The 27,376-nt window shown below is 37.0% G+C and overlaps 2 protein-coding genes across 3 annotated transcripts in view; both read right to left on the bottom strand.

Moving 5' to 3' along the window:
• The window catches only part of LOC107088596 (ceramide synthase 2-like), a 12,346-nt gene extending 11,877 nt beyond the window's left edge, over nt 1-469 (bottom strand). For both annotated transcript variants that reach the window (XM_015380878.1, XM_015380879.1), the window contains exon 1: nt 392-469. The gene's annotated coding sequence lies outside the window, so the exon portion shown is untranslated. The remainder of the gene's footprint in view (nt 1-391) is intronic.
• An 11,925-nt stretch (nt 470-12,394) lies between these two features.
• Nucleotides 12,395-26,969, bottom strand: LOC107088591 (mitochondrial import inner membrane translocase subunit TIM44-like). The gene is made up of 13 exons (XM_015380871.1): nt 26,888-26,969; nt 25,087-25,191; nt 23,098-23,262; nt 22,945-23,025; nt 22,615-22,764; nt 22,147-22,280; nt 21,065-21,150; nt 20,722-20,814; nt 20,470-20,594; nt 18,271-18,321; nt 17,945-18,034; nt 14,569-14,679; nt 12,395-13,399 (listed from the first exon to the last, which is right to left on the bottom strand). The coding sequence occupies exons 1-13, from the start codon at nt 26,945-26,947 to the stop codon at nt 13,280-13,282; spliced, it is 1,371 nt and encodes a 456-aa protein (XP_015236357.1). The 5' UTR covers nt 26,948-26,969; the 3' UTR covers nt 12,395-13,279.
• Nucleotides 26,970-27,376: the final 407 nt, after the last annotated feature.

The following is a 27,376-nucleotide window of genomic DNA, read 5'->3' on the forward strand; positions in this document are numbered from 1 at the left end:
TAATATGGAAGTTGTGCTGTGTACATTGCTTGCTGCCTGGCCACTATTATAAAAAGGTTCTGGCTACACCTCTAATCTTTAGAGTCAAACCAGAGTAATATAGTTAAAGTAGTATTTTAACACACCATTTTTCTATTTTGTTATAACCACCGCTATATTTTGGCTCCCCAAATTAGGTGTTAGTGGGTTTATTTTAGAAAAAAAATTGTGCTTAAATTAAATATGAATGGAATTTTTATATATATATTTTTTTTGATACAATTTGAAACACGTCTTGTGCATTTATTTCTGATGCCCCTAAATGAAATCCGATGCAACCAAGCCCTTGTCTTAGAAAACAGCCCAGTGGTGTTTAAATCACATAAGATAATAAAAATAAAAATAAAAATACCTGATCTTTGAAGGCCTCAGATGTTTGTTAAAGAACAAACACCTTCATGAAGACCGAGCAGCACACCAGACAGGACACTGTTCACACATAATCAAAATCTTAAAAGAGTGTAAAGATGCAAAGACATGCCTGGTTATCTGAGCTGATGGGAGGAGCAAGGACAGCAGTAATGATGTCAACTGTGGAGGAGCTGCAGAGCTCAGTAGAGGCCTTTGACAGATCAACTATTAGTTGTGCAATCTGCAAATCTGGCCTTTATGAAGAGAAAACCATCATGTGCTGCTTGCTCTTTACCACAACTCACATTCTAAACATGTGGAAGAGGATGTTCTGGTCACATGGGCTAACATTTCATCAACAACATTGATAATACAGATATACTGTTATTTAAAGGTCTTCACAAACATTTAACAGATTTAAAAAAAAAATGTGTGGTTTTGGTTATACTTAATAGTTCTACAATATTACAGCTGGTAAAACATAAATTAGGGTTAGATTGTAAATATCGCCAAAAAAAATTGGTATAAATTATAATTAATAAATCCAATCCAATATTGGCCAGTTTATCTAGTTTGATCTAAATGTTGGTTTTCCCTGATTTATTGTCTTACAATTCTTTAAAAAACTTTTAAATCAACTAAAAGTTGGATGAACAGCTTTCTGAGGCCTGGTTCTGTGTACTAAATTACTTATTGTAAAGCATAACTGTTCAGTGGATGTTACAGTTTTGGGTTTGATCTTTAACATATGCAAATAAATGAAGATGGGACCAAAGAAAACAAATATACCAAATTAGTTTTAGAATAAAACAACTCTACTAAATATAAGGTGTTCACAGACATCTGCTTTTCTAGCAGCTCAGAGACTAGTCCTTTAATTAGCTCGAACATTAATGTATTTCATTGAGATTTTAAATGAGTAACTAATGCATACTGTAGTGATGCACAGTTGGAAGAAAGAGAGACAATGGTAGAGGAATACACTAAAAAGTGGGGCGTGTTTTATAACCAGTCAGTCTCAGTGAAGTTTGTTAAAAATTCCTTGGGGCTATTCTTCCACCAGCTTTGCACATCAAGAGTCTGAGATTTGGCTCCATTGGGGCAAAAGTGAGCATTGATTTTTCAGATCCTGTCACTCTTTCATGATTTGATTTAGACATGGACTAAAATATGGATTTGTTCTGCAACCTTTCAAATTTTAGCTGTTGGTCGATATCTGTAAGTTCACGAGGATCTATTTTCTGCCATGCAAAGTATAGGGAAATACACCTTTGCTTTTTCTAAAAATAAAAACACAGCACAGATGCTCTCTTTCAGCCCTGTGTGAACTAGGAAGGTAGGGTGTTCTCCTACCTGCACTGAAAAACAGAAGCATGATTTGCATGTTTCTGGGTGTGAACTGAACTTCTCTTTCTGTTTGTCAGCGCTGTTGTAAGGGGAGATCTATTCAAATAGATGGCTCTGTCTGCTTTAGATGTCTTTTTTTCCCTGAAGCGACAAACTCAGAGATACTTCACTGCTCAGGGATCAGGTTTCAGACATATGGAAATACGGCCTTCATATCAGCCTGGCGGTCAGCTAGACTAAGGTCATCATTTCCTCTTTTTTTTTTTTTTTATCTTGGCTGATTGCTTATTGTTTGTGTGCATAAGGGAACTGGACACCCTTTTTTTGTTTCTTTGTCAGGGAAATAACTCATCAGAAACCAGTGAAGAAAAGTGGGTCTTGTTCAGGAGCAGACTAATGAGGAGCTGGGGTTCCAGCCATTTGACAAACTGAACCAAAAAAAGAGCCGCTTCAGTCCCCATAACAAAGTCTGACTGTAGTCTTTGTTCTAAATATGTAATGACTTGTAATCATTTTAATATGTTTCATTTTCATGGTAAGAAACAGCCTGTAAATTATTATTATTATCAAGAGGAGCGTGACTGTTAGAGGCATAAGGGTAAAAGGAAAGTGTTTAGCATTATAGTTTTATTGGCAGTTCAGATTGAAAAGATGGTTATTAATTTCTCATGTCCTCATGTACTTAATGCTCAGGTCAATCATTGTAAATGTTTCAACTCAAAACTATTTGAAATATGAATTAAGGTAAGGGCTTTTAATTGAACATTTACATCATAGATATGCACATTTTGAAAATGTAAGCTTGATGCATCAAGATCTTCAAACTCATAATATCCCTAGTGGAATAGAAACTACAGGTTTCTGTGTCTTTTTGTTGTTGTCTTTTTTGGCACAAACAGCACCATCTGATGGTGAATCCAACACTGACATTGATCCCATATCAGGCTGCAGTCTTCCCCACAAATATTCACATCACTAGATTATATATCCAAAAAGGTTTGCTTTCATATCCTTCTATATTACTATCTCCCAAAAGTTAAATGGAAACCAACCAAAGCATTTGTTATTTTTTCTACATGAGCTGTGGTTTCTACAGTATTAACTTTGAAGGAACTTTGAAATACTTAGTCATAGTTTCATGTGACATACCAAAGTCAACGTCTCCCTCCCATCCCTTCATTTAAGAGCTTGGGCTGAAACAATTAATTGTGATTAATCGATTATTGAAATAACCGTCAACTAATTTAGTAATCTATTAGTCATTTAGTGGAGTATGAAGGCTCTAAAATGTGCCTTTAGGTGACAGAGCAGTAAGTATTCCAAAATAAAAATTAAAAATAGAAATATTTAGCATTTAAGATAAAAATGCTTTTTGTCTGTTAATATGCTCTATCCAAAACTATTCTTTAAGAAACCTTATATCCCCTTATAAATTGATTAATTTAAAAAATAATCAACAGATTAATCAATTAGCAAATGATTAGTTGCAGCGCTAATGAGAACAATAGGAAAATATCTGATTTTAGTAAGTAAAATGTCTGCTGATCGGCACAAGTCATCAAACTGCTCATCAAAACATTCAAATTTTTGCTCTAAATTAAAGCAGTCATTAAGTAGTGCAGATGTGCACATATAGCACAAATATCATGTGTAAATATTATCTCTAAATCTAAAAAGTTGTGATTTTTAGAGTAATCAGGTCTGACTGCTAACCAGATTGTGGAGCCTGCTGTCTCTGTCTCTCTACTCTTTATCATTTTTTGCAAGTCAATAGTCAGATTCTTTTAAAATAAAAAAAGATTCTCATCCTGTCTGAATCTTCTCAGAGGGACTTAGATGTGCACAACTGGGGAGTAAACTTCTCTGCTGATTATTATTTTTAAAGTATCCAGAAGAGGTCACTGTAAATCAAAGTAGGACAATTTAGGCCTTATGTGTGGAACATTTGAGATTAATCTAGAAAATATCTAAAAACAAACTGTCTCCCTGTAGTATATGCTCTTTGGAGTGGCCATAGTGGGAATAGTAGAAGAACCTGCTCTGATGGCTTCATCTCTACACAGATTCACGGTTTGTTGTTCACTCTTTTGTTTTTTGTATTCTCCTGTTTCCCATTATATGCATCATATCATGTTTGTATAACTAGCAGCCATGCATGCATTAGTATATTCACTAGATCTAGAAATAAATCAGCAAAAGGTATAAAGACTGACAACAAAAATGGAGACACTTTTAATCATATCAATATTATATATTTTACAACAGCATAAAAGTAGTAAAAACACAACGGACAAGTACATTTTCAAGCTTTCTTCTAATCATCATCATGATTTTGCCATAAGTTCACTGATTATATATGAAACAGGAAAAAAAAAGGAGCAGACATTATTAGTATAAAGAAAATCCCCAATCCAAAGGCACTGCTGGATAGATTTGGTTGGTGCAATGGATGGAGGTAAAACCGATTAGGGGGAGGGTAGTAGCGTACATGTATTTCATAATCATAACCTATGCAGCTGGTTATCAGTCAGCACTGTGACCCTGCACACTGAGCCTTATAAGCCTCTTATAGAAGGCAAAACCCTCCAACAAAGTATGATCCAGTAAATGTTAAGCTTGTATATGGATTTTTTAATCTTATGAAATCAAAATTAATTAAACTGTAAAAAGAAAAACAAAACAGTTAATTGGAGACCCTCCAATCAAAGTTTCTAAAATTATTTTCCCTCAGGAAATGAGAGGTGCCACACAGGCCAAGCAAAAACCACCAGGATTCCCATTTAAAATATATACTAATTTGAGACAAGATGTTCTAACAGCCTTGAAATAAAAACAAAACTTCTATATTTTACAACAGCAAAGAGTGCCTGAATTTTAGGCCTCCAGAGTAGGCATAACAGACTTTATTAGTTGGGTCTCAATATCTTCCATGTCTAGCCTAAACTAATTTAGCTTCACTCTTATTCAATCAGGATATCTATTTATGATTCAGCCCTGGGATTTGTAAAAGCATTATAGAATTACAAAAGGACATGAAAAAGTACAGTCACCATATAATGTAGCGATACAGATCATTTTCCCTCTGCTTCTGTTTGTCGCTGAAGCAATGAGGACACAAATACTTACTGCTTCTGTTGTTTCTGCATTTTCTGCTTTTATAATGTTACAGAGTCTTGCAAAAGTCTTCATACCACCTTTTTTTTACATTGTGGGATAGATTTACACAAAATGCTGCATCTTTGTGAAGGGGAGGAATAGAGAGGATTGGTTATTTTATTTTATTTTTTTTTTACATTTTTCCCTGTTAAATACAAGACAAGTGTCAATTTAATCACATTTCTCTAATAAAGTTGACTTCACAAGATAATGAGTTGGTAAACTAATACATGGAAGAAGGTTGTTTGGTCCCATAGGACCAATATTAAGCTTTCTGGATGATTCTAAATACGTATAAGTCGATCCTGAAAGAAAACACCAAATATACACCTAAAGCTACAAAGGAGTAGCTTTAACCAAAGCATTTTTACGGGTTATGTCCCATGTTCCAATCTATTCAAAGTTTCAATTGAAAACAAGGAACAAAAAGTGCTCAGGGGTAATTAATGCCTTTGCAAGGCACATACAAACATGGACAATGGAAACTTGCTTAAATGCCAACCAATTATAAGTTTCGTGCTAACACTGACTTCTCTTTCATTTTCAGAAACACAAAACATGAAGTTGGTTGAAATTCCTCTTGCAGACTCTTCTTTCCTCTGTTTTAAGGTCACCCTTTTACTTTACACCATTGCATACTCAAACTGTCCTCTGTCCAGTGCCTTGTGATCTGTCCATGTTGATGAAGGCATGCTACTGTAAGGATCCAGCAAGATTCGGACACAGCGTACCACCAGGAAAAGCAGCAGCAGAACCAGGAGGCCTACGAAGCAGAGTGCTGAGCCTTGTTCAGGGTGGCCTGGTGGGGGCTGCATCACCGTCGACCCTCTGGAGAACCCAGGTGGAGCAGGAGAGGAGAAATCATAGTCCACAACCCAATAGGGTACGTCGCTCATCCTGAGTGGGTGTTTAAAAAATATCTTATTGTTTAACTTTATGTTTGACAGTCAGACACAGAGAGGACTAGCATTGTTGCGTTTACTCATCTTTGTCCCTGAGTTTGATTTCTGACGTCACAGTGTTAAATCTGGCAGCAGGTGATTATACTGGAGTGTGGTGTTTCCCTTAAGCCAGAGGGCACGTACAAAAAGCAGGGCACGGATCACTGGTGCAGATTAATAAGCCCTCAGGTAAACTGAGAAGCAAGCCAAGGCACGCTCAGCGAGGTTTAATCATGTCTAATTGGCTGGTATCAGGTGATTCTTTATATCGCTTCCCCTGCAAATAATTACTCAGACAGGAGCTTAATATCAATACTCCAAATTACTGCAAGAAACAACTGTTGGAGAAAATCTCTAAAAACACATTTTGAGATTTCAGAATCACTCCTCAAATAAATCAGAGCTTTCAATGTCTATAGTTGTATTTAATTAGCAAAGTGTTTCATTTATTCTTCTCTGAGTTGTTGAATTCCTGAAACGCTTTTTTTAAAATGAGTTTTTCATCCTGAGTGGGTAAGAACATCTCTGAGAAGTCACTAATTTGGAAACCTAAGAGAGACAAAGAGAAAAGAAATAGAAGAAGCATCAGTGATTGTGGAGCAAACACAGCTGCAGAACATAGATGTGGTGGTTCAGGGCCAGTAAATGGTTCCTGGACAAAAATCAGTTGTTCTAAAATCGATTCCATTATAAAACGGATTCCTTTTCTTCCAGAAAATATGTGACACAAACCATGTTGTCTGTCCTGATTACAGCATGGGATACTATAAGCAAACCCAGCTTTGATGATTGAGGAGATACGTTAAAGAAAAAAATCCTTGGGGAATTCTCTGTGGTCTCTTTAATGAGACCTGGAAGGAAAATACATTTCCTGTAGTAGACATTTTTACCAAGTCAGCATTTTCTATTCCAGGAGGCTTTGTCTCCCCTCTGACCACCCCCTCAGATCCTCCCAAAGGCACATTACAGCTCCCCTGCTCTCTGGAAGCCACAGAGGGGCCAAGTGTACCTGTAATAGGGGTCTTGAACCCACAAAAAAAAGGTTTTTAACTCAGGATCAGTTAGCACATGCCTCCAAAAGAGCTAGAGTCTCTATATAGCAGTACTCCTGCAGAACACAATGCAGAAAGTATACACCAAAGTGTGGGGAATGCATAAGAATGAGGCTGCTATTGGGAAAGGTTCAACAACAAAGAGTCTGCACTGGCAGCACATTTCTCTCTAAGAGCTGCATAATCTTGCTTTTCTTAAGGATGTAAGAGTTTGGCTGATTTTCATCTCCTGCCAGAGAACTTGACAGAATTCATATTCTAACCAGCACACTGATGGGCAAAGGGCTTCTCAGATAATTCACAGGTTGCAATACATATAATGCTGCTCTGCTTTGTCACATGACTGAAAGGTGATTGAGCTGCAGTTTGGAATTTAGGACTTTTTTTGGTAAACTTTAAGGTTCTTCTTTGCATGTTTGTTAATGATTTCATCATTTTAAAAACCAATTTGAAATTATGTCAAGCAATGCATTAAAGATAATTGACTTTCTGTGCAGCAAATACAGACAAAAAAGGTCATCAGTTTTTAGCAGGTCTTTCATCAACTTAATGAGCTGTTAAGAGTCAAAACAACAACAACATTTTTCACCCCCCCGGAAAAAAAAAACAAAAACAATTATCTGCTTTTATGAGTAAGATTATTATAGTTTAGAAATAAAAACTCTAAAATCACTTAGAAAAATCCCTTAGCCAAGCCAATGTCTTCTGACACCAAAGCATGCTCAGTGACATATGGCCTTCCACGGCGAGTAATACCTGTCCCTGTTATCTTCTCCTGTGGATTATTTGACAGCAGCTTTAAAAATGTCAAGGTCTTTTTAAAGAGATATATATTTTTAAGTTAAATCTGAAAACAGATTCAACCCCCAATTCAAATAGCAATTTTTCTGTCTTTTTGCAGTAATATTGTAAAAATGTAAATGGTTAAGAGCAGAAGAGCTGAGGAATGATACACATTAGATGTTATAATAATGAAAATAAAAGTTAGTTTGCACTATAGGAAGCTCTGAAATATCCAAGCAGAATGCAGATTAGTCAATCTGTTTCTCTTCTTAGAAGTTAACATAAAAGGGGATTACAGGTCAGGTTAGATGGGTAAAAATTGCTCTGTCAACTGTTACTAAATCAATAACCATAAGAGGTTAAACAACAATTTAGATAACAGGGGAAAATGTTCACAGTTATCAGGAATGTTAACAGCACTTCACCTTAAGAAAAGTCAGTCACCATCGAGGTGTGTCTCCAGGGTTTGAGCTTACCGTCGATTCTCCAGCAGCAGCTGATGTTTCAGCACCACGGACAGCTCTGGGAGTCCTCCTCTGCAGGTGGAGCCTCAGGTCTGAACTTCACGCGCCTCCTCTGCTCCCACAGGGGATTTAATGTCCTCACCCTCGATAGGATCCTCCTCTCTACTCCTCCCTCCCAGTTTGTCACTGAACTGTGTTGTTCTTTGTGGAAGGACAGTTTGTGTTTTTTCCTGCTCTAAGATCCTTCTTCTTTAATTAGGTTTAATACCAGAATTCAGACCTTATGTCTGTTTTTATCATTTTACATGCCTGGCAAAACAATGATATTTAAAAGACATACTTAAAAACATAGTAATTGAAGAAGATTTAACATCATGAGTCATTGTGAGATTTTCTAGGTGGAAAAAAAATGTACTAAATGTATTGAGGATGAGGTGATCAAATAGTAAATATGTAAGCTAAACTCAGCCACAAGTTATTTTATAAAAAAACAAGGAAATTCTAGAAAACATACACATGCTTTACCATTTAGAGCTTAAGTCGTTTTTTGCTAATTTAACTAAAAAAGCTTAAAAAGGCAACATTACCAGTTATGAAACAAGATTCTGTGTGCTGTCTCTCTTTATAGCCGGCATAATTCATAAAGTCATTCCCACCTTCTAGCTTAGTAAATTTTGAGCCAGGCATGAAGCAAGTCTGGCATTAGTCAACTTAGATTCAGTTCAATTGATCTATATAAAGCACAAAATTAGAAAAATATCATTTTAAAGGCACAAGACAAAAACATATTTACCAAACGAAAATAAAAAATCTGATATAAGGAATATTCAGAAATATTAAGCTCCAAGTACATGAGTACTACATATCCCAATTTAGTCCTTGACATAGTATAGTGTAGTCTGTTTGCTTTTTGTAAAACCAAATATTATATTTGATAAACCCAAAAAATTTAAATCACAGTAAAGTTATGACCTAAGCTCGGTGAAAATGATAAAAAGCAAAATGAAAAAAAAGGGCTTTGAATGTTGCTTTTTAAATTACTTGGGATATCTTTGACGAATGCAAAATATTATGCATTGATTTAAAACATTTAAATATGATTAAAAAAACTATAAAAAGTTTTTTTTTTTTTTTTTTTTTTACAATACTATTTATATCCTGAGGGGGGAAAGTGCTCTGAGGTTTTTTTCTACTTTTTCAGTTCCATCTTAAACTAAGTCAGATTTCAGATAAACGTTAATATCACATTATATACGGTCAAAATGTTACAGTAGGTCAGGTTTTATAAGATGGATTTATGTCAGTTATGTCACACATTTTGCTGAGCTGTGAGATATTATGTGATTAAGATGTGGAACAAAACAAGCTGAGCCACCAGACTCTACCTGTGGCTTTACTCCAGATACTTACTGGGAGAGGTAATTAGTTGCCATAGCTCATATTGTACAAACACCCGGACAGACCGCCGTCCGTTCACATCCAGTGCTCCCCTGCCTGTGGCTGCATGGGATCTCCCTGTTGGTTTAATTAAAAGTGAGTGAATTGTTACACTGAACTGGTTCATCATCCAGTCCCACAGAGCTGTCCTCCTGCGGCCAACCGCTGCGGTCAGAGCTGATAAGTCTCAGACCCACAGTTATGAAATTTGTTTTCCTCATTATCAATGTCACAGTTATGCAATTTTTAGCTTGTTTCCAAAACAGACTGCTACTGCAGTGTATCCCTGTTCCACAACAGCTATGCTACATTTTCCATTCAAATGTGAAACCTATAATTCCAGTCTAAATAGTAAAAGCTTTTTGTGCAAAGACTTAAAAAAAAAAGAAGTAACAACTGATAGTCATAATGTCCTTAAATGCGTTCAAGTTTATCAACAAGTGCCTAAGGCTGATAGTTCGGACTTTGCTGTAGATGCCTGATGAAATATGTTGTGGATGATATATTTTTTTTTATCCACTATACATATGTATATTAAGGGCCTATTTCTTTTTTTTTTTCTCTCAGAAACATGTAAATACTGTTTCACTATCAGATGCAAAAAGTAAAAAAAAAAAAAGAAACATCACTAGCTAAATTTTAAATTTTGCATTGAAGATATGCAACCATTCCTATATGGAAACAAAGCAAAAGCAAAGCTTCAATAAATGTCAAAGTTATTGTTAAAGAAACCTAGTGTAGCACAGCAGTTAGAAGAAAAAGCAGAAATGATGTTCATAAAAAAACCATCAATAAGTGTGATCACTTCCATAAAAACTATATTACGGACATTTCAGAATAGTTTGGAGTCCATCATCCAAACAGGAATCAATATTAACATGTATGAGATGTCAACAATCACATCTACAACAGTATAAAAAAAGTTATCTAAAACTTAGTGAGATTCAATATGATGGTAAAGTTAAAGATTGCTTTGGTTTTTTTTAAACATTGGTAAAGGTGACAGAAGAGATTTTCTAAAAATCCAACTTTTTTATCTATTTAACTAAATAAAATACAAAAAGGTTCCATGTTTCTAAAAATGTCAGCGTGGGATTATGCTGCTGCAGCAAATAAATCATTTAAAGACTTTTTACAAATCTTTATCAGGCACACAGCACGTATAACTCATGAAGGCTAAAGCGCTACTTGATTATGCGTATGGTTGTGTTATTAAATAAACAGTAGGGTCAGGGCATGAATCCTTCCCCCAACACCCTCTCTGGTCCCTACTACTATATTTAAAGCCAGTGTGAAGGGTACACAGCCTTCTGTTGCAGTAAACTTGATTTGCACAAAAACAAGAGAAACAACCACTATTTAAACACAGTAAAATGCAGAAACTTTGTTTATAGAGCTACATTATCTCAGTACAATCTTTAGTTTCAGTTAGTTTCAGGAGCTGACTAGTATATTTAGTTAGCACAAGGACCTCACTAATCATTTATCACAAGACTGCTCCAAGATTAACAACCACATACATATTGACTCTGTGTGTGTGCATTATTTAAAGCCTAATCTATTAGTCCCACACACACTGATCAATGAGTATATCAGCCGGCATCGATAGCCGCGTCCCACAACATCCATCAACAGGACTGAAATGAGAAAACTAAAGACAGACATGGGATATCCAGAGTATAATTTGTGCTCCTGAGAGCAGGAACACACAATGCATTTTGAGCTGCTGACTAGGAGGAAGCTTTGACAAAGCTAATTATATTAGTGCACTTTATTCAACATGCTGACTTATTGGTTAAAAATGTAAAAACGTATGAATATTTCTGACTAACTCAGCTATAAGTCAATTTCTGAGCTGATCACCTGGACAGAAAAACTAATTAACAATATATGTAATTTCATTTAAATCTTCCTCTATTGTCAAACATTTTTCTGTGATTTAAGCAAATCTAGCTGAAAAGACCGGAACCCAGAAGACCTACCATTATCCACAGACAGCTGTTAATCTGCTGTGTGGTTTGTTATCGTATAAAGACAAAAGGTAAAAATCTCCATCTGGAAAGATCGGGAGATTATTTAGAAAGTATTGGTTTAAGGGGGTAAAGCATCGACACACAAATTAGTTTGACGAGGGCAGGACAAAAAGTGTTTTATTCAAACAGGATTAGATATATACAGAGAGAATAAGTTACATGTACAAGTGAACATCTCAATCAGTTTTGGCTGTTTAGCATAAACTTTATTCATCCTGTTTAAAGAAGAAGAGGAGCTGAGCATGACCTGCAGAATATTCCAACATTCATGTAAGGAGTAGTAAGCATCATGCTATGGGATGCTGAGTATTTACCAATAAACTGTGCTGTGTTCATATCATGTTGGATAAGTTTTTTTTTACCTGCCCTACATATAAAACACAACTGATTCATTCTTCACAACAACACATTTCCTCTGTTTACATCTTCACTATTAAACAATTAAAAGCCACATTCAGAAATGTAAACAGAGCTGTTCTGTAAGACAAACAGGTGAATGATCTGCAAAAAAAAGAATCCACTACTGCGTTTCCATAACGAAACAATGCAAATCTCATTTCCCTACAGGTCATAAGCTTATTGATCAACACATGGATTCAGAACCGAGACACTGCGCTGCGACCTGAAAACAATGGGTGTTATTCACCGTTATTCATCTAGGGCTAAATCAGTAAAGTTCTTATCCCAGAGCAGAAGAGGTTTTAAATAAATACATCGTTACCTGGAATGTTTTTATATCTAATTGGTCATCTTGCTTCATCCTTTTGTTTGTGAAGTAAAACAAACAGCTAAACTTAAAAAAACAAACAAAGGTAAGACATGGATTACGATATCTTTGGACGTTACAATCCCTTTCCTCTTTGACTTTATTGGAATCATAAAATTTACAATGGAAAAAAACAAAATATTAAAATGAAAACATTTGAGGTCCATCAAAACATTAATGTGGGAACAGTTGGTCTTCTGTTTAAATAGAAGAGATGTTTTTCTGTAATCTGTGTCAGGCAGAGATACACCAAGTCATCAGACCCTGATTGGAGATCTTAAGGTGAATCCAGAAAAAGCAGGTCAAAGCTTTACAAAAAAAAAAAAAATGCATCTGTACTCTCTGCTAGAAAGGAAACTAGTTCTTCACAGGAATAATCATGAGAAGAACATCTCCAAACTTACAGTATGTTCAAAAATCCCCATCTGCATTTACGCTGCAGCCATTAATTCAAAGCTGAAGCTGTTAACCCCCTGCCAACATGAGAAAGTAATAAAAAAAAAAAGTTCTGAAATGTTCAACAGATATACAAACGTGTAGTTTCATCTTCTCCATCTGTGAGAGGATCTTTCTGAATGTTGCCATAAGGTCAGTATGGATGAAGTGCACCACAGAATGAAGGGTTCCAGGATTTCTACTGACTTTATCCTTTCTAACAGGAAAGGTCAAGTGCTTTTTTCATAGCTCTGTCACTCCGAGCATGAAGAACGAAGAACAGCAGGCGAGACTACATCTCATGTCAGAATCCAGATTATAGCGAATATGTCCGAAGTATGAGGTATGTACACGTGCACAGGGGAAGGGTTTTACTCTGCTCCAGAGCTGCTTCCATCCCCATGTTTGTGACCTCTGCCCTCGTTCAGTCTGTACAGTGGAGGAGCCCGTTCACCAGCATCGCCTTTGACTCCTCTCAGAGGATTTGCTCTGTGCTGGAGGCGGAGATGTCCAGCAGCCTCCATGCTGCGTTAGGGTTCAGCTCATCCTGGTCACGACACAGGGCCCAAACATACATCATCCTCATCACTTTCTCCTATAGAGGGCAGAAAAAAAAAAATCTATGCCACAGAGAAATACAAACCTTTATATATATATATATATATATATATATATATTTGTGTTTGTCTATAATTCAATAACAATATATACCGATCGATAGATGTGTGGCGCAATAGAAATAAAGAGAGTCAATAACAGTTCGATAAAGAAACACAGTTTTTCTTCCTTCTCATTGTAGCCTAGCATATAGGTTTATGCTAGTCACTACTTCCTCCCAACTAATCGCAATCGCGGACCCAGGCACGCCGTCACAAAGCGCTGCCCTCTCAAACCACAACACAGAGCACATGAAGATGTGCAGCAAGGAGAGGAGGAGGAAATTGTTCCAAAGAAGGGTTTTTATAGTTCGGCAGTTTGGCAGTATTTCGTTTGGCAAGTCGGACAAAAAACAAACCAGTCATCTGTAAAATGTGTAGGGAACCAGTGAAAACGAAGTCTGATAACTCAACCAACTTTTTTTTTTTTTTATCATCTCTGCCGCTCACACCCGCAGGAGTACGAGCTGTGTAGGCCTCGGCGCAGCTCTCCTACGAGGAATCTTCAGGAATTTCGGGAAAATATGTATATATATATATTCAGTTCTGGGCAGTTTCCCACGCAGTTCTAACAATTGAGAGAAAAATGCTGAGGGGCCATCAACTTCAAAGTAATAACTCAGGTTAAAGCAGGAAACTAAGCTGAACCATAACAAGGTTCCAGCAGCACCTCTAGAAGAATAGGGGTGAGAAAAAATACCCCATAGAAATGCTAGGCTAAAGGGTGAGTTGATTTTTGTTTGGGTTTTTGTTCTTGTTGAGTGGAGCTTACATGTTAGCCTAGTCCTAAAATCTTTTAATTACCACAAGCTGGTGGTGTACTATTCCCACCCAAATAAGGTATTCTATTTATTTATTTGTTATATTTATTTTGGTCACTTTTCTGGTCACTTTAGTTTATTCTTTGTCAGTATTTAATAACATAACTCAGGTCTCTTAAGTTATTTTTCTTTAAAACAATTGTTATGGTTAAAAAAGTTGGTTAAATAAATATTTTAATTAATTAATTGATCAATATGCATTTTTTTTTAATCGATAAGCTTTTTTTCTATATCACCCAGCCCTAATATATACACACACACTGTGATTAAAAAAATGTCCGACTAACCGGATCTCCTTCCACGATATCTCCTTTCGGGCTTCGGATCACCATGACGACTTGAGCCTGAAAGGTAATGATCAGCACTGGGCCCTGGTCCATCAGTTTACCCATCGCTAACTAAACACAGACAAACAAAAAAACAAACAAAAAGACGATCAGAGAAGGAAATACTGATGTAAACTCATTTAGCTTTAAATGATTAAAATACTAAATAACCACCTTTGCTTTTCCCATATTGCATTTTGTTCTCTAAAACTGTGCAATTGTGGTTACATCTGTGCTGATGATATTACCTCGTTAAACATGTGCATATCTTTGAATAGAAAATAACTACTGATTTTACTACAACATACATTGAGGAAAATTGGCATTTGAACACCCTGATATTTTGCAAGTTATCCCACTTAGTGATCATCGATGGGTCTGAAATAGTCATTGAAGGAACATGTCCACATTGGGAGAAATAATCTTCAAAAAAAAAATCCAGAAATCACAAGGTATGACTTTTTTAAAAACTATTTATTTGCATGATACAGCTGCAAATAAGTATTTGAACACCTGTCTGTCAGCTAGAATTCTGACCCTCAAAGACCTGTTAGTCTGCCTTCAAAATGTCCACCTCCACTCCATTTATTAACCTAAATTAGATGCACCTGTTTAAGATCGTTAGCTGCTTAAAGACACCTGTCCACCCAATACAATCAGTAAAGGTTGAGGGAAGAGCTGTCCAAAGACACTAGAGACAAAATTGTACACCTCCACAAGGCTGGAAAGGGCTAAGGGGAAATTTCCAAGGAGCTTGGTGTTGGAGCAATCATTAGAAAATGGAAGAAGCTAACCATGACTGTCAATCTCCCTCGGAATGGGGCTCCACGCAAGATCTCACCATGTGGGGTCTCAATGAACCGAAGAAAGGGGAGAAATCAGCCTAGAACTACACGGGAGGAGGTGGTCAATGACCTGAAAAGAGCTGGGACCACCGTTTCCATGGTTACAGATGGTAATACACTAATGCAGTGGTTCCCAAAGTGTGGGGCGCGCCCCCTAGGGGGGGGCGCAATGCCATTGCAGGGGGGGCGCGGGAAACGGTATGGATGAATGAAGAAAAAAAAAAAAAAAAAAAAAAAACAGCGCTTGCTTGACTGAGCATAATGGACAGTTGTGACACTGCAACCCAGATTTGAGAAGATCTGCAGCAACAAGCAGGCTCACTACAGCCACTGAAAAGATGGGAGGATTAAAGTACAAAGAAAAAACTCTCAGGGAGCTGTTAAATGTTTTCACTCCATTTTGCACAGAGGCTTTTTTAATGTATAGATGATAGCACAGTTAAATATTGTTACAAATAAAATAAAAAAAGAAATATGTTTAACACAGACAACAAAGAATCCTCTTCTAATCTACAGTATAGAACTATGAAAAAAATACAGTTACACAAAAGTGTTCCACTGTAAAGATGGTGTGTAGTTTGTTTTGTTGCAACCTGAAGTGTGAAATAAACTTCAGTGGAGTTTGAAAACAAAATATGTGTATAGGTTTATTATATCTGGTTGAACGATGTGTGTGCCCAGTTGATTTTTTTTTATTTATTTTTTATTTTTTTGGGGGGGGGGGTCGTGGAAATTTTATTGTAACCCAAAGGGGGGCCCAGAAGAAAATCTTTGGGAACCACTGCACTAATGCATGGCAGGGAAGATTTCCCTGCTTAAGCCAGCACATGCCAAGGCCCGTCTTAAGTTTGCTAGTGAACATATGGATGATCCAGAGGAATCATCGAAAAAAGTCATGTGGTCAGAGAGACCAAAGTAGAACTTTTTGGTCATAATTCCACTAACCATGTTTGGAAGAAGAAGATGAGTACCATCCCAAGAACACCATCCCTACTGTGAAGCTTGGAGGTGTTAGCATCATGCTTTGGGGTGTTTTTCTGGACATGGGACAGGGTGACTGCACTGTACTAAGGAGAGGATGACCGGGGCCATGTATTGCGAGATTTTGGGGAACAACCTCCTTCTCTCAGTTAGAGCATTGAAGATGGGTCGAGGCTGTATCTTCCAACATGACAATGACCCAAAAACACACAACCAGGATAACCAAGGAGTGGCTCTGGAAGAAGCATATCAAGGTACTGGCATGGTCTAGCCTACAGGTGTGAAAGTGGTTCCAGAAAGGGCCGTGTGGCTGCAGGTTTTCTTTCCAACCAAGCATTAGCACACCAGACTCCATCCATCTCATCAAGTCATCCTGTGCAGACTGGACTCACTTGATGAGATGGATGGAGTCTGGTTTGCTAATGCTTGATTGGAAGGAAAACCTGCAGCTACACGGCCCTTTCTGGAGCCACTTTGACACTCCTGGTCTAGCCAGTCTCCAGACTTAAACCAAATAGAGAGTCTTTGGAGGTAGATCAAACTCTGTGTTTCTCAGCGACAGCCCAGAAACCTGACTGATCTAGAGAAGATCTGTGTGCAGGAGTGGGCCAAAATCCCTCCTGCAGTGTGTGCAAACCTGGTGAAAAACTGGAGGAAACGTTTGACATCTGTAATTGCAAACAATGGCTAGTGTACCAAATATTAACAGTGATTTTCCCAGCTATTCAAAAACTTATTTGCAGCTGTATCATACAAATAAACAGTTAAAAAATCATACATTGTTATTTCTGGATATTTTTTTTTTACATTATGTCTTACACAGCGGGAAACTACGACAACAATTCAAGGCTCCTCTATGATTTTTAAGTGGAAGAACTTGCAAAATAGTAGGGTGTTCAAATACTTATTTTCCTTTCTATAACCAAAAGAAAAACTGAATCTTAAGCCCCTTAAAGAGCCTAAGAGCATAAACATCCTAAAACATTGTCCATGACTTCATCAGTCTTTATTTCAGCAAAAATCTCCTAAGGTCCTGACAAAACATTTTAATCAGGTTGAGATCTGAACTGTGAAATCAGATTTTCTTTTTCAGCCCTTCTGTTGTGAATTAGCTGCTCTCCTTTGGATGACCCAATTTCAGGTAAGCTGCTTCTGTTGGACAGAGGCCCAAATATTAAACACCAGTACTGCCGTGCACTTTTAAAAACATGAGAATGTAGATAAAGAACTTGGTTCACACAACAAAATAAACCTATGGGTTCATTACACAGAGAAATATACCTCAGGGCTAGACTTAATTTTAATGAATATGGCTAATAAACAAAAATAATACCAAGATTTAGTGCCTCTAAAAGTAGATTAGATGCTGTTCTCCTCTACTCTTCATCCACATTCTAATTTTTGGGGACTATAAATGTTAGAGTTTTCTACAGTAGCTCGTTTACATTTTCATGCGGGGAAATCTTAATTGCGTCTGTATGAGAGTGAGAACAAGCAGGATCAGAACTTACATCTATGTTATCGATGTCAAGAACTTTGGACTGAAAGAGAAGCCCGAGGGCTTTGGCCTGCTGGATGGGATGAGCCAGCTGACTGTATGTCTGAGAGGAAGACCACAGGAACACAGACAGAATGAAACAAAACTTCACACACGTTACATGAAGGCAGATCAACATTTCAGCTCACCTGCAGGCTTACTACTTCTAAAAAAAGACTGTGCATTTAAAAAGATATGCAACAAAAATACAATCCTGGTTCCCAATGTTACCTTGTTTACATTTTATTGTGGTTAAGCCAAAAAATTACTATGGTGACGTGTGGTTGGTTGATAACTCACAGCTTCATAGCACCAGTCCTTTAAAACCTCCAGCTCTCCACGGACCATAGCCTGCAGAGAGGACACAGACTGGCAATCAGTACTGAATATCATTTTAACTAAAGAAATATGGAAATAAACAAAAGCTACTGGATTTTTAAAGCTAATATAAATGTATTCAGTCAAGTTTTTCTATTTAGTTCTAATCCCAGCAGATCTGAGTGTTTTCTACTGAATCTCTTCTCCATCATTTCAGTCACTTCTTCCCTTGAAACAGACACAGGTCCCTAAAAGGGTTCCTGAAAGTCTAATGTCAACAATCTAAACGGTTCCAATCTTTAGAGCACGGGTCAGCAACCTTTTTAAGGTTGAGAGCTACTTCATGGGTATTGAGTCATATAAGGGCTACCAATACTGACCTATGAACTGGAGGGATAAGCATTCACCTTAACATCATACAGGAAAAACACATTTTTTATTGGGAGGGAGGGAAAGAAGAAAGAAAAGAAGAAAGGAGGGAGAAAGGATGGAAGGAGGGAGGGAGGAAGGATGAAAAGAATGGAGGGACAAAGGAAGGGATTGAAGGAGGGAGAGAGGGATCAGCGTTCATCTTAACTTCATACATAATAAACATATTTTTATTGGGAGGGAGGGAAGGAAAGAAGAAAGAAAGGAGGGAAGGAATAAAGAAAGGAGAGAGGGAGGATGGCAGGAGGGAGGGAAGGAGGGAGGAAGGGATGGAGGAAGGAGGAAGGAAGGGGGGATTTGAAGGAATTGTGAAAGGAAGGATGAAAGGAAGGAGGGAGGAAGGAGGGATGGATCAGCGTTCACCTCGTTTCTTTTAACTCCTAATTTTATGATATTGTCAGTTTGAAATCTACAACTGCTTAAATGCTCTGCAGGATTAAAATGATGAAATGCTCTATAAATTATTAAAAAAGAAAGGCAACAGAATAAAATAAAAATTTCAATCTTTGCCCACTGGTGAGTTGTTCTGTTTTTAGAAGATGCTGTTGGCACCCCATGTGGACCCCGAGGGCCCCTTGGTGCCTGCGGTCACCATGTTGGTGACCCCTGCTTTAGAGCAATCAACACTACTTTGATTGTAGTTTTAGATGTATTTGATAAATAAATGCAAATTATTAAAAAGCTTTTACTTGTTTATTGTTTGTAATCAACTGATTAAAGGCTTTTCAATTAGCTTAAATATTTTTACTCATTCAATTCACTGATCCTAATTCAATCCACGGGCCTTTAGATCCAAAATTGTGCTTTAATATTTCTGCTTTAAATCATCTCTATAGTTCTCATTTAAACTGTAGTGTCTGGTCAACTTTCTCATATTTATTCACCTTAGGTTAACACCTTTACCGCTACACAAGCCAGGCTGTAACAGGAAATAAAGGAATTAAATAAGAGGCGGAACGACAGAAGACAGAAGGGACTGAAGGAAGTATAAGGAAGGACTAACAGGTGCTAAACTGGAAGCTAAAAACAACCTAAGAGGCCATTTTGCTTTTAAAACTGTTATTACTGGAGCAAACCAGTTTTACAATAAGTTAAATAAACGAATAGTCCACAAATTCAAAGATTCCAATCACTCAAAAATAATGCAATCTCTTTCATTTCTCTTTGCAATGATTTTAAATGGAAACTTAGGATTTTGTTTTGTTGTGCTGCATTATCCCAATCCAAATCCTTATTTTGTTTAAATGGTTCCAGGTAATGTCAGTCTTGTGGTATTCCATGTTTTATGTTTCTTTTATCAGTTTCCTTCTCCACTCTGATCAAGATCTAAAAAAAATAAAATAAAATACACCCAAACCGCACAGGATCCTTTAACTGCTCTGTGCCTCCTGACATCAGTGATTACTTTCCTTAGCACTTGCTTTAAGGTTGGACTAAATTACGCAGCTGAAAACACATTTATAGAACAACATTAAAGCAAATGTGTCTAAATCACTGGTAAATTAAGTGATCTCCTCATTTACTAGCCTGTTTTTCTCTGTGCTGTCCTTGCAGCAACGAGTGACAGGCATAATTCAATTTAATTCAGATTATCTATATAGGGCAAATTCACAACACATATCATCTCAAGGCACTCTACAGTTCACCAGACCATACAGTCAAATTGATTCAAAGTTTTCTATCTAAGGAAAACCAGTTGATTGCATAAACAAGCAAAAGGCAAAGCAAACAACAGGAAACACTTCTTATTACCTCCAGGATGTTCGGGATGATATCCTTCTCACACTGCTTGAGGAAAGTGTCTTTGTCAAACTTAGGATCTATCTTCAGAATCTCTGTCAGCACTTCTGACATTTCTGTTTTAGAAAAAAGTCCACCTGAAAAAAATAACACCAAGCCAAGCCGATCAGTAGCACCAATAATTAGCCTGGAAGTTTAAATAATAGGTCTGAATATAAAAGCAATGATGAGAGTAAAGTACACGATATGATGATTAAGAATTACCTAAAAAGTCGGTAACTCTGTCAGTCATGGCTCTGGATGCTCTGATCAGAGCGTTGTCGCTTTCATCATACTTCATCTTCATTTCAAAGAATCCTGAAGGCAGAGAAAAAAAAGAAGTATTGATTAACGGAGGGAAAATGTGTTTTTATTAGTAATAAATGAAGGCAGTACTTGTCTGCATTAAAAACGTCTAATAAACATCTTATATCTGCACTCTTTTAATTATTTTGCATTCACTTATGAAACTATCTGCTGCCCCCTACTGTCTTCAGTTTAGAAGGCATATCCAGATATCAGATTAAGGGACAGACAGCATAGTTTTTTCTGTCTGGAAGCCACTTACGGTTAAAGACCATGTTATTCTCCTTGAAGTCCTTCCACTGCTGGTACCACTTTGAATCCTTATGCAGAACCACACCAAGAGCATCTCTACATCACAAAACCAAACCAAATGACAGATTAAATATATAGTGGCTAAAATGAGCTAGCAAAGAAACTTCTATGCATTTCATTGGTGGAGCAACAAAAGCAGGGAGGAGCAGAAGGAAATGATGCAGCTTTTAATAAAAAAAAAAAAAAATTAATATCAGATTATATCGACCAGCATTTAAAATATTAGATATTTCCAAGCTGACAGAAACACTCTGCTTCTGTTAAGTTTCTGTAACTTATTGTTATTTATTTTACATAGGCCAGTTATTTTTATACCCTTCGTTGTCGACTTTTGTTCCCTGTTTTATTAATATTCCTTTATCAAGCCTTTTCTAACATTCTACAGTATAAAATAAGTAATAAAAGCCAGTATGGCTTGTTCTAATATGGTATCAGGTTAATATCGGTATCATATCGGAAATGAAAAAGTTGGATCTGGTAATCACTATTTAGATACTAACAAAATATCCTTCACCCAGCTAGAGAGGCATGCCGTATATATACAGTATAAACACAATATATCAAATCATGTGACATTTTACATGAAGAAAAATAAATAAAAAATAATAATTTTAGTCTCATATAAGCAGATAATCTCTCTTTTTATTGCCAGGTTCCTTCTATGGGTTTTAAACATCGGCAAATTGGACATTTTCAATGGTTACTTTCAACAAAGACCAGATGTTGACACAGATAATGTTTGTAAAGTCAGCAGATTTGTCTTAACCATGTGGTTTCATCTGATTATTTTTAGAGTTTTGTGTTTAAATCTAAATCACTACAAATACATGCTGCACTTTTAATATTTTTTTTTTTTTTTTGCAAAAACCTTTCATTCAACCCCATTAAGATACAGTTACATGGGTTAAAAAGATGAAACATAAAAATCATTAAGATGTCTGAACACTTTAGCAAGGCATAATGTGTTATGAAATGTACATCAATGTAGAGCAATGAGCATCCAGCATGCAACCCCTTCCAACAGATACTTACTCATTGGCCTCAAACACTCTGCTGTCAACATCTCCACCTCTCAATGAAAAATCACTTCTCATCCTCAGCTGAGCAGGAGCCCTGTAAGGACCGGCGTCTCCAACGTCTATCTCCTTCTTCATAGATTCCACACCCTGCAGAGGAGGCAGGAGCTTTTAAGCTTCAAATCACAATCTAACTATTTAGTTTTGAAAGTTTTCATCAGCATGACCAGGATCAGAGATAAAATCAGCAGTTCAGAAACCAACAAGAGCCGAGCTAAACTGTCTGGAGAATGTTTTAAAAAAAAACAAGGAGAAATCCTCTTCCTAAATAAACAACTTTGGTGAGTAACTGCTGTGAATGAAAAAGTAACAGAATTAGCTCAAACTTCTAAAAAAAAACAAAAATCATTGACTGGTTAAAAGGTGCAGTTTTCGATGCTGAATGCTTGAAGAGGATGATTTAAGAGAGGTCTTTTCTCCTGACCTGTGAGATGGCTCTGAATGCGCTGGTCCGTCCCAGTTTTTCTCCCCCCTTAGACACAGACTCTGCAGAATGCTTGGCTGTCCTGGCCGCCTCCTCCACACCTTCTTTAATCTTCTTCCCTATATCCGTTCGGGTCACCTCCCCAAGACTCTGGAGCAAAAAATGAGGCAGAAAAAACAAAAGTAAACTTACAAAATGACGATACATCAAATGGAGGGAAGCCTTCCAACACAGTGAAACAGAATTACAAGACTAGAATGAATCCAGTTTGGTTTCAGGTGAATTAGGAAATTAAAGTTTCTTTCTGTTCAGGTTTCTTCAACACCTCACCTCTTTGACGGTTTCTGACAGAGAGCCGAAGGTCTTTTTAAACACCTCAGATGTTTTCACCGTCTCGGCCTCTATAGTTTTCTAATAAAACAAAGAGCTTTGTCAGGAGTAGTACAGTAGACTGGCAGACCATAAGGTTAGTAGCATCCTTACATATTTCCTGCGGGCCTGCTGCAGGGCATCAGACTCTTCTAGCTTCTTGGCCTCTTCTCTAAACTTTTTGATGTTTTCCTTCATCTCCTGGTTCTTACTGAACTCCTGACGGAGATTGTCAACAAACTCGCCCAAAAAACCCTTCCGTCCCGAAGAATACCGGACCTGAAAAGAGAAAGAGGAAAAACTGTTTTTTACAAGATTAATTAAATAAGTAAAAAATAAGAAAAACATACTTACGTGGATTAAAAAAAACAAAAAAACACCTATTTAAAAGCTTCTAAATCATGAAATCAGCGATGGCAGTAAAATAAAAATAACATAAACCTGAAATACTGAGCTAAAATGGTTAAAGGCACTTCTAGTAAAATGAACACCTAGTGTTTCAAATTGGAAAGACACAAAACAGATGTTGGCCACCCCATTTGGAGATGGCGGTGTAGAGTGCTAAGGCCCCGTCAACACGAAGACGAACCCTGGCCTAAACGCACAAATTTTTCACCAAACCAGCCTCTCATCCACACGAAGCCGGCGTTTCGGGGGTCTGTAAACGATCTTTTTTTTATTCAGCCTTCAGAGTGGGAAGATTTCGAAACGCCGTTTTCGCGTTTCCATCTTTACGCTCTAACCGCATTTTTTTTTTTTACACGCATGCGTCATAGCGTCGCCTCTAAACACGCATGCGCGACACAGTATCACAACAACAATGGCGCCGTTGCTGCTAATGCTACTCACCCTGCTGTCGGGCTTACAACAGAATCTTCTTCTTCTGGAATATCTCCAGGAAGAACAGAGCAATATCGACGACATAGTTCAGCACCTGAATTTGACTGAACCACGAAAATGGACCCGCAGGGCAACCATGTATAAATATTAGTGCGCATGCCCAACATTTCGTCGCTTATTTTTGCTTTGGCACCACAGCGCCACTTACAGGCCTGGCATACATTTTGCAGCGTTTTCATGCATTCGTGTGGACGCTCACATTTATTTTACGTCTCCGTCTTTACGGCAAACGTTTTGGAAAATATCAGCGTTTCGTGTTCGTTTTGACTTCGTGTGGACGGGGCCTTCAAAGGAGAAAAGGGCACAGCCCAGCTAGATTCATGATAACTAGTGAAGACAGTTTAGCCTGGGTAACATATGGGTGATTTCATGATATTGCTCCATGAAATCTTAAGTTACATAGCCCATGTTCCTTTGCAGCAAAACCAACTGTAGCGCATGCAGCCTGCTAAGAAAACAGGCTACGCCTAGGAAGCTTTCCTTCCAGTTTTTCCTGCTGCAAACAATCACTACATTTAACCACTTTTCCAAGTCATACTTATAAATATTAGGGGTGTATATCATACCCATCATGGCGATTCGATTCAGTATCAATTTCCTGACCCAACGATTTGATTATTTTCGATATTCAAGAATACACCAAGATAAGATTCGATTAATTGGTTAATTGTTTGTTGTTGTTTTTTTACCTTGCAGGCTAGACAATGTTTCAAATTTGAAATAAATTAAAGAAAGCTGTAATATCTTTATGCATTTTATTTGAGAAACAACAGAAAATCACAGAAGTATCAAAGTTGTACTCCCCCTAGGCCTAGGAAAACCTCATTCACTGAAAATGCATGTATCGGATCGTCGGCTGTTGGAACAATGTATCAATACAAAACGGTTATTATTTACACCCCTAATAAATATCATAAATGACTATAAAACAAGAATGAAAGGTTAACAGGATTTATTCCAAGTTAAATCATAGAAAATTACAACCAATCCCTGAGCCATGAAAAACACTTTCCTATGCTTCTTATACCTCATGAGTGTGTTGCATCAGCTGGATGCTTAACAGTGCGTGTCAAATAACGGTGCTCAAAGCCCAGGCTTTCTCCCTGCTGCGTTTTTACCTCAGGATTACAGACTTGTATTATTTCCATTCATGTTGCCTAACAGTGGTTCATATGAAGGTTAATGGACGATGCAAGTGTGTACCTGCACAGCTGCAGCTGGGCTCCTGTGTAACCTGTAGGCATCTCCTCTCCATGCAGCAGAAACTACAGAACGGGTGCAGAGAGCCAAGGCCTTCCGGCCCATCAGCTGCAGTAAAAAAACAACAACAAAGTCAGTTAGACCTGTCATTTATGGGAACAACAAACACACCTTCAGATATTTCCTTTATAAGGAGCTATCATGTCATTTATAATACTAGAAAGATTTTTCTTTTCAAAATATTGTTTACATCACATGCTTTCTTTCCATTTATGTTGTCTTTGCATATCATTTAGCGTCATGCTATTTAAATAGGCTTCTGCAGCAGAAAAGGGAAGGTGCTTAGAGATGATAGGAATATTTATTGAGCTAATTACAGGACAAAGCTTGAAAGCAATGCTGAAATTCTAGCAGAGATCTGGGACTTCTCACACTGAGGGTCATTACATTCAAGGCCAGAACCTCAGAAGACCTACAATGACTGAACAATGAGTGATACAAGACATATCCAACCAAACATAACAGTCAAGCTGCATTTTACAACTGCAATATAGTGGACTATCAAACTACAATGATTATGACTGGATTTCATTAAATTCAACTGCAAGTAAAACTTGATCTTTGTAGATGCCACTCATCCAGTCTAACTTTACTGTAGCAACATACTGAGAAAAATCACCATAAGTTTCTGGGTATATAAATTATCTTGAATCATGAATAAAACTAAAAAAGAACTGCTGTTTGGCTTCTAGTGTTACATAATAAATCTAGGACTGCAACTAATGATTATTTTGCAAGTTAATTAATCTATAGATTTTTTTTTATTATTATTAATAGGATAGAAAAGGATTTCTTAAAAAATACTTTTTATGAAATAAAACCAGGTGAAACTAAAACATTTTCACTTGAGGAGTTCTAGATAGAGCATTTTGACTGATTAGATTTTTTTTTTTATCTTAAATGTAAAATGTTGATATATTTTCCCCAATCTTGATATAATTATAGCTCTAAGTGGGTCGCTCCTTCAGCTAAAGGACATTTTTAGAGTCTCTAAACTCCATTTGGCAATAAATCAATTAATAACTAGTTGACAATTATTTCAATAATTAATCAATTACGATTAATCTGATTGTTTCAGCCTTAATTCAAACATTGGTGGGGGTTTTTGTGTGTGGAAAAAATAGAACATTTCAAAACATGCTTGTCCCTGATTTTCTGTGGTCTGTCTGACACAAAAAGTCTCCCTAGAAAAACGACAATTAAACATAAAAGGTTTCAATTTCAAAAAACTAACATACAAAAAAGCCCAAGATTTAGGAAAGACTAAAACTATGTCAAACCTAATCTAATTCTGTTATAACAGTGTCAATAGTGGTCTAATTGGACCGCCATTCCTGCTTTATTGCAGCATGTCTAGAAATTATGACTATATTGTCCCACAGTGGAGAAATCCGTCTGTGTCAAACAAAAAACAGGTAAATTAAACACATTATGTGAAAATTCCACAGCGTGTTCCATTGGTCTAAAACTGTGTTCCTTTATAATCCTTCATATACGGTAAAACACTCTCACTAAGAACTATTAAACCCTGCTTCATTTCAGTAAAGAGTCAACATCTGCGGTGATTCTGATGCGACAACAAGGCCTTTTAACCGTAATTACGGACACTTACTAAAACTTAATAAACCCTTTTTCTCATAAATATAGGTGACAAAAGTAACACAGAGTTAGGGAATCTTTCCGTCAAAGAAAACTGTGCGTTCAGACATAAGAGCTGCAATGAAGGGCATGAATGGGTTCTAACCTCGTAACACAGACACACGGACGCTGCCATCTTGATGTTCCACCAGAGAAGCACGTGCATTCTGGTGCGTCGCTACTGCCTGAACTGACGTTCCGACTGACCAATAGGATTATAGGAATAGACAGAGGGCGGGGCCAAGCATAAATCCTGGTATAACGCAACCTTATTAATGGCTTTCTATTAAGAAATTCTAAACCTTCCTTTCATTGGTTTATTAATGACTTTAAAACCTATTTTTCTTCTCTTAAAAAGATAAAAAATGAAAAATATGCCCAAAAATTGAGCCTTGATTTCTCCAAACATCTGCTATTTTAAGTGCATTCACCGTTTTGTTTTTATTATTTCTATGTTTGATTTAAATGTTTGCTAAGATGAATTCCCCTCTTAGTTGTCTTACTTTTTTGTTTTTCTTTTATTGTAATTGATCTTCATCTGTTCACGTACACATTTGCTATCATCTCTGAGAGTATTTTTTTCATGTAAATGTTA

This window comes from Cyprinodon variegatus, unplaced genomic scaffold, assembly GCF_000732505.1.
Source record: "Cyprinodon variegatus isolate N-32 unplaced genomic scaffold, C_variegatus-1.0 Scaffold224, whole genome shotgun sequence".
Lineage (NCBI taxonomy): Eukaryota > Metazoa > Chordata > Actinopteri > Cyprinodontiformes > Cyprinodontidae > Cyprinodon > Cyprinodon variegatus.

Excerpts from the sequence above, each read along its gene's own strand:
- LOC107088591 (XM_015380871.1), bottom strand. The coding sequence starts at position 26,947 with ATGCACGTGCTTCTCTGGTGGAACATCAAGATGGCAGCGTCCGTGTGT. Across the intron at positions 23,026-23,097 it reads AGCAGGCCCGCAGGAAATAT|AAAACTATAGAGGCCGAGAC; the intron begins GTAAGGATGCTA and ends TTGTTTTATTAG. Across the intron at positions 18,322-20,469 it reads TCATCCCGAACATCCTGGAG|GCTATGGTCCGTGGAGAGCT; the intron begins GTAATAAGAAGT and ends TCCTCTCTGCAG.